The sequence below is a fragment of the Excalfactoria chinensis genome, unplaced genomic scaffold (assembly GCF_039878825.1).
Source record: "Excalfactoria chinensis isolate bCotChi1 unplaced genomic scaffold, bCotChi1.hap2 Scaffold_342, whole genome shotgun sequence".
NCBI lineage: Eukaryota > Metazoa > Chordata > Aves > Galliformes > Phasianidae > Excalfactoria > Excalfactoria chinensis.
In genome coordinates this window covers 58,127-72,081 of record NW_027315630.1, presented here as the reverse complement: position 1 = coordinate 72,081, position 13,955 = coordinate 58,127, and the positions used below count along the sequence as shown (strand labels likewise).

The following is a 13,955-nucleotide window of genomic DNA, read 5'->3' as shown; positions in this document are numbered from 1 at the left end:
CCACCCCGAGGCGGGGACATTGCGTGTGTCACGTGTGCATTGCTTGTGCCAGGGGGGTGTGCATGGGGGTGAGAGCATTGGGCATGCAGGGGGTGTGTCATGGGTGGTGTATGCACCCATGCATGTACAGCGTGCATGCAATGCGTGTGCAAAAGGTGTCCATGTGCGTGAAGAGCACGTGTGTGCACATGCATGTGCAATGTGTGGGCAATACGTGTCCCCACGTGCAATGCATGTGCACAGCATGCCTGCAAATGAGCATCTGTGCACACATATGTGTGTGCAAACGTGTTGTCTGTGTGCACACACAGGGCTGTGTGCGTGTTTGCACGCGTGCACGTATGTCCATGGGTGCGTGCATGCGTGTGCGTGTTCACTGCATGTATGTGCAAGGGGGCTTTGTGTGCTTGCACGCACGCATGGGGTGCGTGTTTGCACACATGTGTGCACTCGTGTTGGTGCTGCATCCGTGCACACGCCGTGTTCACACCCACCTCCTGCACAACTGGTTGAACTGGATCCCAGTGTGGGGGTTGGGTTTGATGCAGGAGGTGCTGGGTTGCATTAAGGTGGGTTGGGATGCATTAAAGGGGGGTTGGGATGCATTGGGGGGGGTTGGGATGCATTAAGGGGGGTTGGGATGCATTAAGGGGGATTGGGTTGCATTGGGGGGGGTTGGGTTGCATTAAGGGGTGGTTGAGATGCACTAAAGGGGGGTTGGGTTGCATTAAAGGGGGGTTGGGTTGCATTGGGAGGGGGTTGGGTTGCATTAAGGGGGGAGTTGGGATGCATTAAGGGGGGTTGGGATGCATTAAGGGGGGGGGGATGCATTAAGGGGGGGTTGGGATGCATTAAGGTGGGTTGGGATGCATTAAAGGGGGGTTGGGATGCATTGGGGGGGGTTGGGTTGCATTAAGGTGGGTTGGGATGCATTAAAGGGGGGTTGGGATGCATTGGGGGGGGTTGGGTTGCATTAAGGGGGGGTTGGGATGCATTGGGGGGGGTTGGGTTGCATTAAGGGGGGGTTGAGATGCACTAAAGGGGGGTTGGGTTGCATTAAGAGGGGGTTGGGATGCATTAAGGGGGGGTTGGGTTGCATTGAGGGGGGTTGGGATGCATTAAGGGGGGTTGGGATGCATTGGGGGGGGTTGGGTTGCACTGGGGAGGTTGGGATGCATTAAGGGGGGGGGTTGCATGTTGGAGGGGAGGTGGAAGCCTGCAGGCCATGCATGGGTGGTGTGTCACAGCACCACGTGACAACACGTCACACTCTCTCATCCCCCCCCCACCCCCGACCTTTGCCCTTTGTTTGGTGTCACCCAGCAATGATGGCGCTGCCCTGGCTGCTGCTGGCCGTGTTGGTGGCCCCGTTGGTGGCCCTGCTGGTGACATGGCTGAGGGACGCAGCGGCTGCTGTCACCCATTTTCGGGCCACCTGCAGGAAGCTGCGTCACTTCCCACTGCCCCCATGGAGAAACTGGCTGCTGGGACACACAGGGATGGTGAGGGGGCACGGGCAGGGGGAGGGATGTGGTGTGTGGGGGGGATGGAGCGGGGGCACTTATGGGGTGGTGGCACTTATGGGGTAATGGCACTTGTGGGGTGGTGGCACTTATAGGGTGATAGAGGGGACCAAGTTGTGGCACTTATGGGGTGATAGAGGGGACCACGTTGTGGCATTTGGGGTGGTGACACTTATGGGGTGGTGGCACTTATGGGGTGGTGGCACTTGGGGGGTGATAGAGGGGACCAAGTTGTGGCACTTGGGGTGGTGGCACTTATGGGGTGATAGAAGGGACCACATTGTGGCACTTATGGGGTGGTGGCACTTGGAGTGGTGGCACTTATGGGGTGATAGAGGGGACCAAATTGTGGCACTTGGGGTGGTGGCACTTATGGGGTGATAGAAGGGACCACATTGTGACATTTGGGGTGGTGGCACTTATGGAGTAGTGGCACTTATGGGGTGATAGAGGGGACCAAGTTGTGGCACTTAGGGTGATGTAGGGAGGGAGTGGTGGCTCATAGAGGGGGAGCTTGGGGGGACAGAGTGGTGGTATTTGGGGTGGTCACAGCTGGGACAGGGTGGTGGCACTTGGAGTGACAGCAGGGACAGGGCAGTGGCACTTAAGGGGAGAAAGCAGCAATAGGTGTCACTTAGCAGGGTGTGGGGACAGGTTGGTGACACTTGAAGGGGTGACAGCAGGGACAGAGTGGTGGCATTTAAGGGGGACAAAGTGGTGGCACTTAGGATGACTGCAGGGGCAGGGTGGTGGCACTTGATGGGACAGTGACACTTAAGGGGGGACAGTGGTGGCAGAGCGGTGGCACTTGGGCTGATGACAGGGACAGCTCAGTGGCACTTGGGCTGTTGTTACATGGGGTGACAACAGGGACAGGGCAGTGACACCCTGGGGGCTGCACCTGTCTAGGGGTGGCCATATGGGTAAATGACAGTGGTACGTGGGTGGGTGACAGCAGGGACACAGCGCTGGCATGGAACTGTGACCCCTGAGCCCATCCATGACCTTTGGGGACAAACTTGTCCCCAAGGTTGGATGCAGCCCTGGGGACACTCGGCCACGTCCCCACATGTGTCCCTAATGGGGCAGGCGAGGAACACGGAGGAAGGGCTGCAGGACGTGGATAAGGTGGTGGCTCAGTACCGTCATGGCTGCCTCTGGTGGGTGTCCCCGTGGCTGCCCGTCCTCCGTCTCTTCCACCCCGACACCCTCCGACCCGTGTTGATGGCCTCAGGTGACACGGGATGGGGACAGCATGGGGGGACAGTGGGGGGATATTGGGGGGGGGTGTTGGGGGGGATATTGGGGGGGACATTATGGGGGACACGGGGGGACTTTTGGGGGGGGATATTGGGGAGGGGGACATTGGGGGGGATATTGGGGGGACATTGGGGAGGATATTGGGGGAGGACACTGGGGGGGATATTGGGGGGATCCCCAGGGCCACCCTATAGTGTCAGCTATAGGGGATGTGGTGGCCGTGCTAATAGTGGCCACCAACCCAACCTTGACTATCTCCAGAGGTGCCACCTGTGCTCAAACACACGTCCTATGGTGGCCACCAAGCTGTCCCCAGATCCCAAAGTGTAACCCCATCCCATGGTGACCCCAGACCCCAAAGTGTAACCAAACCCATTCCATGGTGACCCCAGACCCCAAAGTGTAACCACATCCCATGGTGACCCCAGACCCCAAGGTGTAACCAACTCCATCCCACGCCGTCCTCTCTTGCAGCCTTCATCGCCCCCAAGGACAAACTCTTCTATGGGTTCCTCAAGCCCTGGCTGGGTGAGTGGGTGCCTGGGGGGGCAGCACCCATGGGTGCCCCATGAATGGAGCTGAGTGTCCCACGCAGGGGATGGGCTGCTGCTGAGCCGTGGGGACAAGTGGGCCCGACACCGACGCCTGCTGACGCCCGCCTTCCACTTTGACATCCTCAAATCCTACATCAGCATCTTCAACAGCAGCACCCACATCATGCACGTGAGTGCTGGCACAGACCCTGCTTCCTGATCCCATTCTGTACCCAGATCCCAGTTCCTGATCCCATTCTGTACCCAGATCCCAGATCCTGATCCTGTTCTGCTCCCAGATCCCAGTTCCTGACCCCATCCTGCACCCAGATCCCAGTTCCTGATCCCATTCTGCACACAGATCCTGGTTCCTCATCTAGACCCTGACCCAGATCCTGCTTCCTCACCTAGATCCTCATCCAGATCCCAGTTCCTGACCCCATCCCACACCCAGATCCCAGTTCCTGACCCCATCCCACACCCAGATCCCAGTTCCTGACCCCATCCCACACCCAGATCCCAGTTCCTGACCCCTTCCTCTACCCAGATCCCGGTTTCTCAAGCAGATTCTGGTTCTTCACCCAGATCTTCACCCAGATGCTGGTTCCTGACCCAAACCCCCACTCAGAACCTCATTCTTCACCCAGATCCTGACCCAGATCCCGGTTCCTGACCCCATCCTGCACCTAGACCTCCATCCCTGACACAGACCTGCGCCCAGGCCTTGATTCCTCACCCAGATCCTGACCCAGACCCTAAAACCAGCCCAGCCCTTGTTCCTGATCCCATCCTGCATCCAAATCCTGCTTCCTGACCCAGATTCTCATCCAGACTCCGGTTCTTCACCCAAATTCCTGCTCCAGGCCCCGCTTCCTGACCCAGACCCCCCATAGAAAGCCCAGTTCCTGACCCAGACCCCCCATAGAAAGCCCAGTTCCTCACCCTGACCCTCATTCCAGACTCCACGGCTGCACCCAGATCATAGAATGGCCTGGGTTGAAAAGGACCTGGATCCTCACCCAGCCCTTGGATCCTCACCCAGACCTCGATTCCTGATCCCATCTTGCACCCTGACGCCCATCCATGGCTCAGACCCTCACTCAGCCCTTGCTTCCTCACCCACATTCATGCCCAGACCCTCACCCAGATCTCGACCCTGGTTCCTCACCCTGACCCCCCATCCCTGACCCCCAACCCCAGACCCCCCCCCCCCTTCACCCTCGCACCCCATCCCCTGACATCCCCGCAGACCAAGTGGAGGGCTGCAGTGAAGGCAGCAGGGGGACCGGTGGGACGGAACATGCTGGAGGACCTCAGCCTCCTCACCCTTGACACCCTCCAGAAGTGCATCTTCAGCCATGACAGCCGCTGCCAGGAGTGAGTGTGGCCCTGTCCCCATCCCAGGATCCCCCCAATCCCCATTAGGTCCCCCAACCTTGGGTTTGGCATCTGTCAGGGACCACTTGGTGTTGTCGCCAGATAGGTGCCAACAGCACTGAATGCCAACATGACATTGTACTGGGGATAGGGTCAGAGTTTGGGTTATTAGGGTTAGGGTGAAGGTTAGGACTGGTTGCATCACATTGCATTATGTTCCATTGCATTGAATTTGGGTTAGGATTAGGATTGCATAGCATGGGATCCCTTCCCTTCCCTTCCCTTCCCTTCCCTTCCCTTCCCTTCCCTTCCCTTCCCTTCCCTTCCCTTCCCTTCCCTTCCCTTCCCTTCCCTTCCCTTCCCTTCCCTTCCCTTCCCTTCCCTTCCCTTCCCTTCCCTTCCCTTCCCTTCCCTTCCCTTCCCTTCCCTTCCCTTCCCTTCCCTTCCCTTCCCTTCCCTTCCCTTCCCTTCCCCTTCCCCTTCCCCTTCCCCTTCCCCTTCCCCTTCCCCTTCCTCTTCCCCTTCTATCATTTCCCTGCATCGTGTTACCCTTAATTTAATTTAATTCAAATCAATTACTACATTCTATTTCATTTCATTACATTACATTGTATTGCATTCGTAACGGGGTTAGGTTTAGGGTTAAGAGAAGGTCAAGGTTAGGGTAAGGGACTGAGTTAGGGTTATCCCAAAACATGACCCCCTATTTCCCTACCTCCATCCCAGTCCCCCCCTTTGTGCTCTGCCCCCTTCACCCCAAACCCCCTCAAGCACCACCCCAACGTGGCCCTATTGCCACCCCACACCCCAACCACGGCCCCGTTGGTGGCCTCATTGGGGTCCTCATTGTCACGCAGGCAGCGCAGTGAGTACATTGCAGCCATCCTGGAGCTCAGCACCCTGGTGGTGAGGAGGCAGCACCGTCTGCTCCATTACACCTCGTGGCTCTACCGACTCTCAGCCGACGGACGACGCTTCGCTCGCGCCTGTGCCGCGGTGCACAGCTTCACTGCCAACGTGGTGCAGAGCCGGCGCCGGGAACTCAACCGCCTTGGCCATCAGGCATGGCTAAAAGGCTGCCAGGGACGGAGCATGGACTTCATTGACCTCCTGTTGCTCACCAAGGTGGGGAGACGGGGGTGAGGTTGGGGGTGGCGGGGTTGTGGGGGTGATTTGGTTGTAGGGTATAGTGGCTGTAGGGAGATCATGGGGAGCGTGGGAAAGGTTGGGATTATGGAGATGATTGGCCATAGGGTTGAGGCTATGGACATTATTGGTCATTGATGAGCAGGTCATAGTGGCCATATGGAGAGGGATGGCATCGTGGCCATAAGGGAAGGGATATTGACATGGAAGTGGTGATGGCCAAAAGAAGAATGGTGGTCATGGAGAGGGCCTGGCTGTAGGGTGGTGGCCATTGGGAGGTCATAGTGGCCATAGGGAGACTGTAGTAGGCATGGGGAGGGCTGGCTGTAGGGTGAGAGGCCATTGGGAGGTCATGGTGGCCATAGGGAGATTGCAGTGGCCATGGAGAGGGGATGCATCATGGCCATAAGGGAAGGGATGCTTGACATGGAAGTGGTAATAGCCAAGAGAAGAATGGTGGTCATAGGGAGGGCTGGCTGTAGGGTGGAAGCCATTGGGAGGTCATAGTGGCCATAGGGAGACTGTGGTAGGCATGGGGAGGGTTGGTTGTATGATGGTGGCCATAAGGGAGGTCACAACGGTCATCAAGAGATCATGGTGTGCAAAAGGTTTGGGACGTTGGAGAGTGGCTGGCTGTGGGGTCGAGACTATGGAGGATATTGACTACAGGGAGGTTGTAGAGGCCATAGGGAGATTGTGGTGAGCAAAAGAAAGATTGGGATAGTGAAGGAGATTGGCTAGAGTGTGGGATCTCATATGGAAGGTTGACTATAAGATGGTGGCCAAGAGGAGATGGTGCGCACCGAGGGAATGGTGGTGGCCATGGATATTTTGGCCATATGGTGATGGTCATGAGAAGGGTCAGCAGCTACAGGATGGTGGGGACATAGCAAAAACTGGCCATAAGGTGGTGACAGTGACCAGGGGGATGATGGTGACCATGGGGTGGGTAGTGATGGCTGTAGACTGTTGGCATGAGAATCATGGTGACGATGAAGATGGTATGGGCCATATTAGGACTGGCCCTATTCTGGTTGCTGATGGGATGACCGTTGGTAGCCATGAAGGCTTTGCGAGAGGGTTGATTGTCACATGGTGGCCATGGGGAGACCGTTTGGTTGCCACTTGTCACCCTTGCAGGATGATGATGGCAATACCCTGTCTGACGAGGACATCTCAGCCGAGGCTGACACCTTCATGTTCGAGGGTGAGGGAAGGCCACCTGCTGCCATTGGGGACCACAATGTCCCCCCCTCCACTCACCCTGTGCCCCCTCAGGGCACGACACGACGGCCAGCGGGTTGGCGTGGCTGCTCTACAACCTGGCCCACCATCCACACTACCAGGACCGATGCCGTCAAGAGGTCCATGAGCTCCTCAAGGGCAGGGACGTGGAGGAGATTGAATGGTGAGAGATCCCCGGCGTCACTCCCTACCACATAGTTTGGGGACTGTGGTGCTACCATCCTTTGCCCGCAGGGAGGATCTGTCCCTTCTACCCTTCACCACCATGTGCATCAAGGAGAGCCTCCCGCCTGCACCCACCCGTCACCGCTGTGTCCCGGCGCTGCACTGAGGACATTGCCATGCGTGCATGGACGTGTCATCCCCAAGGGTACAGCTCATTTGGGGCTGTGACGTCCCCAGTGTCCCCATCCCTTCTGTCTCTCTTGTCCATAATACAGCCGTTTCTGTCCCGATAGGGGTCATCTGCTTGATGAGCATCTACGGGACCCACCACAACCCAGATATCTGGCCTGAGCCTCAGGTAGAGCCCACAGGTCCACCATGACATGGCCATGGGACAGCGGGATGTCCCTGTCACCATGCCCATGTCACCACTGTCTGCTGGCGTCCTTGTCATCCCAGGTGTACAATCCAATGAGATTTAGCCAGGAGAACAGTGAGGGACGATCCCCATTGGCCTTCATTCCTTTCTCTGCTGGGCCCAGGTAAGACATGGTGGGGACACAGTGTCCCCACGTTCCACCCCCGTCACCCCAGGAGGTGGCTGTCACCTTGATGCCATCATGGGGACCACATATTTTGGCATGGCCATGGGAACAGTTGGCCATAGAGTGGTGGTGCAGCCAATGGAATGGTGGTGGCCACGGTGATGCCAAGAAGAGGTGGTTGTCACCCTGACTCTGTGGTTGCCGTGGGGATCACACAGCTTGGCATGGCCATAGGGTGGTGGCGTGGCCAATGGGATGATGGTGGCCATGGGAACAGTTGGCCATAGGGTGGTGGTGGTGGCCAATGGGATGATGGTGGCCATGGGGGATGTTGACCATGGGGGTGGTGGTGTGGGCAGTGGGATGGTGGCCATGGGTGATGTTGACCATAGGGTGGTGGTGGTTGCCATGGGACCATGGTGGCCAAGGGGTATGTTGGCCATAGGGTCGTGGTAGTGGCCAATGGGATGATGGTGGTCATGGGGAATGTTGACAGTGGGGTGGTGGTGTAGCAGATGGGATGGTGGTGGCCATGGGGTGGTGGTAGTGGCCAATGGAACAACGATTGCCATCAGGTCAGTTGACCATAGGGTGGTGATGGTGGCCAATGGGACCGTGGTGGCCATGGGGTATGTTGACCATAGATTGTGGATATGTGGGATATGTTGACCATAGGGGTGATGGTGGCCAATGAGATCATGGTGGCCATGGGGTATGTTGACCATGGGATTGTGGTGTGGACGAATGGATGGTGGTGGCCATGGGAATCAGCTATAGGGTGGTGGTGGTGGCCAATGGGACCATGATGGCCATGGGGTACATTGACCATGGGGTGGTGGTGTAGCAGATGGGATGGTGGTGGCCATAGGGTGGGTGGTAATGGCCAATGGAACAACGATGGCCATCAGGTCAGTGATCATAGGGTGGTGATGGTGGCCAATGGGACCATGGTGGCCATGGGGTATGTTGACCATGGATTGTGGTGTGGACAATGGGATGGTGGTGGCCTTGGGAACAGCTATAGGGTGGTGGTAGTGGCCAATAGGACCGTGGTGGCCACTGGGTACATTGACCATGGGGTGGTGGTGTAGTAAATGTGATGGTGGTGGCCCATGGGGTGTTGGTAATGGCCAATGGAACAACGACAGCCATCAGGTCAGTTGACCATAGGGTGGTGATGGCCAGAGATGGTCACGGGATGCAATGGCTCCTTGGTGGCAGGAACTGCATCGGGCAGAGCTTTGCCATGGCCGAGATGAAGGTCGGTGGCTGCGTTGACTCTCGCCCGCTTCGCCATCAGGCCGGACCCATCGAGACCGGTACGTCGCAAGACTGAGCTGATCCTCCGTGCTGAGGATGGACTTTGGCTGCAACTGGAGCCATTATCGGGGCTGTCCTGAGTGGGATGGCGGCTTGTCATGTCTGAGTGGGAGAATAAAATGGCGGCCATAGTGGGGATGGTGTCATGGCGGCGATGTGGGATGGAGGCGTGATGGGGCACACATGGGACAAGGCCTCCTTAGGACATGGTGGGGGGGTCATGGTGGGGTCAGAGGTCACTGCGAGGGGTCAAAGGTCAAGGGGAGGAGCATGAGGGCAGCCTTTCCCAGCTTTAGAATGGGTGGGACCACGGTATCATAGCAACGAGTGGGCGGGCTACGGTATCATAGCAACGAGTGGGCGGGACCACGGTATCATAGCAACGAGTGGGCGGGACCACGGTATCATAGCAACGAGTGGGCGGGGCCACAGTATCATAGCAACGAGTGGGCGGGACTACGGTATCATAGCAACGCAGTGGGCGGGGCCATACAGCATTACTCTAGCAGCGATTGGGCGTGCTTACGGCTGAATGGGCGTGGCCAAATGGCGGGGCGGTTGCTTCCGGTCACGTGAGGGGGGAGGGAGGAAGAGAAGCCGCGCTGTGGCGGCGCCATGGCGGTCCCGTCTGGTGAGTGTAGGCCGCGGGTAATGATGGCGGGGGAGCGGGACGGAGGGGAACCTGACCGAGCCGTTCCCTTCAGAGACGGAGCGGCTGTTGAGCCGTGCGCCCGGGTATGGAGCGACGGAGGCTCCGGTGGAGGAGGAGGAGAGGAAGAAGAACTGCGGCGTCGACTTGAAGTATTTCTTCATGAGCCCCTGTGATAAATATCGGGCCCGGGGAAGGCGGCCTGTGAAGCTCGGCCTGCAGCTGCCAAGATCCTCCTGGTCACTGTGCAGGTGGGGGGGGGGGTTATGGGGAAGGTATGGGGGGCTATGGGGGGTTATAGGGGGGCTATGGGGGGTTATGAGGGGCTATGGGGGGTTATAGGGGGTTTATGAGGGGCTATGGAGGGCTATGGGAGGTTATAGGGGGGTTATAGGGGGTTAGGTATGGGGGGTTATAGGGGGGCTAGGGGGGGTTATAGGGGGGCTAGGGGGGGTTATAGGGGGCTATGGGGGGTTATGAGGGGCTATGGGGGGTTATAGGGGGGTATGGGGGGTTATAGGGGGGTATGGGGGTTATAGGGGGGCTATGGGGGTTATGAGGGGCTATGGGAAGGCTATGGGGGGTTTTAGGGGGGTATGGGGGGTTATAGGGGGTTATGGGGGGGTTATAGGGGGGCTATGGGGGTCTATAGGGGATTATGGGGGTTATAGGGGGGCTATGGGGGGTTATAGGGAGCTATGGGGGGGTTATGGAGGCTATGGGGGGGGGTTATGGAGGCTATTGGGGGGGTTATAGGGTGTTATGGGGGGTTATGAGGGGGCTATGGGGAGTTATGGGGGGGGTATGGGGGGTTATAGGGGGGCTATGGGGACGATGTGGGACCTGGGGACAGTGGGGGGGGGATACAGAGGGGGTTGGGGTGGCCTTGGTTAATTGGACAGCATTGAGGGGGCAATGGGTGTAGGGACAGTGGGGTGAGGGATGGGGTTTGGGGTGTTGGGACATGATGGCGGTGTGATACTGGGGGATACTGGGATACACTGAGATGGATTTATGGGGATGGACTGGGGACACAAAGAGGTGGCAGCGGGTGTTGAGATGCTGGGAGGTGCTTGGGGACACCATGGATGGGACACAAGCCTTGTGGTGATGGGGAGAGTGGGGGCTTGGGGACAATAAGGGCAGTGGAATGGGGGCACTGCGGAATGGGTGGCCCTCGGGCTTGGGAATAGCAGAGGAGGATGGTGAGGAAGGGAAGGCCTGGAGACATCAGTGACCATAGGAATGCTGGAGAGGGGGAGGTCTGGGGTTTGGGGACACCATGGAGGGGACATTGGGTGTGGTGCTGGTCTGGGTGGGTGTCGGGATGCTGAGGGGATGGTGGGCATTGGGATATGGGGAGAGATAGCAGAGGGGCTTGGGGACAGCAGGGAGGGGACAGCAGGATTCTGAGGAGACCTGTGGGTTTGGGGACACCAAGAAGGACATGCTGAGGTGTGAGTGGATATTGGGATGCTGGAGTGGGGTGGCCTGAGACTTGAGAACACCATTGGACACTGGGGAGTCCTGGGGACAGTGATGAGGGGACACTGGAGTTGGGGTGGCCGGGGGAGGTGGGCTAGGCCCTGGGGCTTGGGGGTGCCAATGGAAGGGCACAGTGGATGTTGCGATACTGAAGACAGGGAGCTTGGGGACACTAAGGAAGGACAAGTGGCACGGGGACACCAAGGGACTGTGAGCACAGAGGGAAGGGGTCACTTTAGAGAGCCCTGAACATGGAGTGAGGAGATGTGGGGTGACAGGACACAGGAGGGGGACCCCTGAGGTGGGCATTGGGATGTAGAAGGGGACACCCAATGAGACATGGGGACACTATGGGAGGCACTGGGCCCTTTTAGGCAGTCTGGGTGTCCCTTGAGTGATTGGGGTGCTGGAAAGGAGAGAGCTTGAGTGGCTGGAGTTGCCCTAAGAAAGAAAGGTAGAAAGGAAACTGCTTTCCCTATGGGGTAGCAGATTAAAACAGCCGGAGTCAGCAGGGCTGGAGTCATGAGGAAGGAAACAGCTGACAGTGTGAGCCCTGCCACCACCTGGAGCAACCCCCTGTCCTATCCCCGCCCCCTGGTGCTAAGAGCAGCCTCTTGTGTTGATCAACAGAGCCCTCATCATCTCCTGTTGATAAACACGAGGTAATTAGAGGCAATTAGCGGCAATGGGAAAAGGGTTCAGAGTGCGTGGGCAGGGAAAAATGCCGTGGGAGAGGTAGGAAATCATTGCTCCCTCTGCTGTTGTGTTATGGGATGGCACTGAGGGTTACATGTGGGTCCTCGTGGTGTTAAGTGTTGGCTTAAGGGATGAAAGCAGGTGGAGAATTGGAGACAGAGAACTGCTCCTTGTATTATCAGGGCACTCCCCAAACTGGGTGATGGTGTTTTCCTTCCTGTGACCCCTTTTGGGTTGGAGTTGCTGCATTTTAGGTCCATTTTACAGAGCTGCTGTTGTACAGAGTCTGATCCGGTCCTTTGTTTATCTCTCAGCTCATCCTCTTTGGGCTCAGCAACCAGATGGTGGTGACCTTCAAGGAGGAAAACACCATTGCCTTCAAGCACCTCTTCCTGAAGGACTACATGGATGGCTCTGAGGACTCCTACGCTGTCTACACCCAACACGACCTCTATGACCACGTGTTTATTGCCGTGGATAAGGTGAGAGCAGTGGGGATAAAAACAAGGCTATGGAGGCGTGAAGGTGCTTAGGGACGCATCCAGCTCTTGAGCACATCTCCTTCCCCAGTACTTGGCCATTTCAGCCAAACGAGACCCTATCGGACCGCTATGCCTACGTACGAGGGCAGAGCGGAGGCAACCAGTCGGCCCTCATGCTGTGCCAGCAGTAGCTACCGCAGAGGGCGCATCGATCCAGCCAATGACACCTTCAACATCGACCCCAAGATTGTCACAGGTTGGTTTTTAGGGACAGCAGGGCTAAAACACACTCAGGGTCTGCATGGCCCCCCCAGCCCCCCCTACCTTGGCTCAGTGCCCCCCCACCCCCCTCCCTACCTTGGACTCAATGCCCCCCCACCCTCTTCCCTACCTTGGCTCAGTGCCCCCCCCACGCCCCCCTACCTTGGGCTCAGTGCCCCCCCAACCCCTCCCTACCTTGGGCTCAGTGCCCCCCAGCCCTCCCTACCTTGGGCTCAGTGTCCCCACGCCCCCCTACCTTGGGCTCAGTGCCCCCCAACCCATCACCTTGGGCTCAGCTGCCCCCCCTCCAACCCCCCCTACCTTGGGCTCAGTGCACCCCCAGCCCTCCCTACCTTGGGCTCAGTGCCCCCCCAGCCCTCCCTACCTTGGGCTCAGTGCCCCCCAGTCCTCCCTACCTTGGCTCAGTGCCCCCCCAGCCCTCCCTATCTTGGGCTCAGTGCCCCCCCAGCCCCCCTACTTGGACTCAGTGCCCCCCATCCTACAGCTGGGCCTTAGGAGGAGGGATCTGTGGTCACCGTGGGTGGGTTTTTTCTTTTGCTTCTTGTTATGGAATTGAGAAGAACTGAGGGGTCTCTTGAGGTCTTTGGGCTACCCTGAAGCGTGCTTCTCCCTCCCTGCAGACTGCCTGGGAGTGGACCCTGAAGACCCACATCCTCTGCCCCAGAACTGGACCGCAGCTACAAGAACTTCACGTTCAAATTCCACAAGTAATGGCTGTTGCCTTCCTGCAGCATTCAGGTGCTGAGCACGTGCCCAACCAATGGACTTCCTCGTGCTTTTGAGCTCAGGCTCGCTTTGCCAGAACAGAAAACCACTTGCTAGTTTTAAAACCCCCTCATAAGAGAGAAAACAAACCTACCCTTGGGCTGAGAGAGATGTGAAACCACTGTGATTGATTGCACAAGAAGCAGCTGCTTGTCCGGCCCCGTCTCTATTGGTGTTGGTTACAGAGCTGGTCCCAAGGCTCTGTTTCTACCCTGCAAAGTTTGTGTGCTGAGGGTTATTTCCTTGCCTCAAAACTGCGCTGCTTTTTGCTGCGTTTTGCTGCCTGGGGGGGGGCAGGTTTTCAGCACAATCAGGTCCTTGTTTCAGCTCCACGTGCTGATGTTGGTGCTGCTGGTGCTGAGAGATGCAGTGCAGCTCCCCCCAAAGCCCAGTTGACTGATGCTGGGGCTGTGGTTTGGCCCTCTAAGGCTAGAAATGCCTTTTCCTGTGGCTATGCACAGTCCTAAAGCAAGTTTTTCCCA

At 57.7% G+C, this 13,955-nt stretch overlaps 2 protein-coding genes across 2 annotated transcripts in view; both read left to right on the top strand.

Annotated features, from left to right (window-relative positions):
• Nucleotides 1-1,309: 1,309 nt before the first annotated feature.
• CYP4F22 (cytochrome P450 family 4 subfamily F member 22) lies at nucleotides 1,310-9,233 on the top strand. The gene is given in 15 exon segments (XM_072360806.1): nucleotides 1,310-1,502; nucleotides 2,613-2,757; nucleotides 3,258-3,311; nucleotides 3,379-3,506; nucleotides 4,566-4,693; nucleotides 5,551-5,818; nucleotides 6,980-7,046; nucleotides 7,118-7,247; nucleotides 7,319-7,370; nucleotides 7,372-7,431; nucleotides 7,433-7,454; nucleotides 7,543-7,607; nucleotides 7,709-7,791; nucleotides 9,016-9,058; nucleotides 9,060-9,233. Coding segments are annotated over 15 exon segments (1,557 nt in total). The 5' UTR covers nucleotides 1,310-1,325; the 3' UTR covers nucleotides 9,195-9,233.
• Nucleotides 9,234-9,778: 545 nt separating this feature from the next.
• Nucleotides 9,779-13,955, top strand: part of LOC140264911 (mucolipin-1-like) — a gene marked incomplete at its 5' end in the record, with an annotated part of 7,868 nt that continues 3,691 nt past the window's right edge. The window contains 7 exon segments of the mRNA XM_072360808.1: nucleotides 9,779-9,986; nucleotides 9,989-10,014; nucleotides 12,259-12,435; nucleotides 12,531-12,614; nucleotides 12,616-12,682; nucleotides 13,329-13,364; nucleotides 13,367-13,415. Of these exon segments, the coding sequence (XP_072216909.1) occupies nucleotides 9,779-9,986; nucleotides 9,989-10,014; nucleotides 12,259-12,435; nucleotides 12,531-12,614; nucleotides 12,616-12,682; nucleotides 13,329-13,364; nucleotides 13,367-13,415 (647 nt within the window).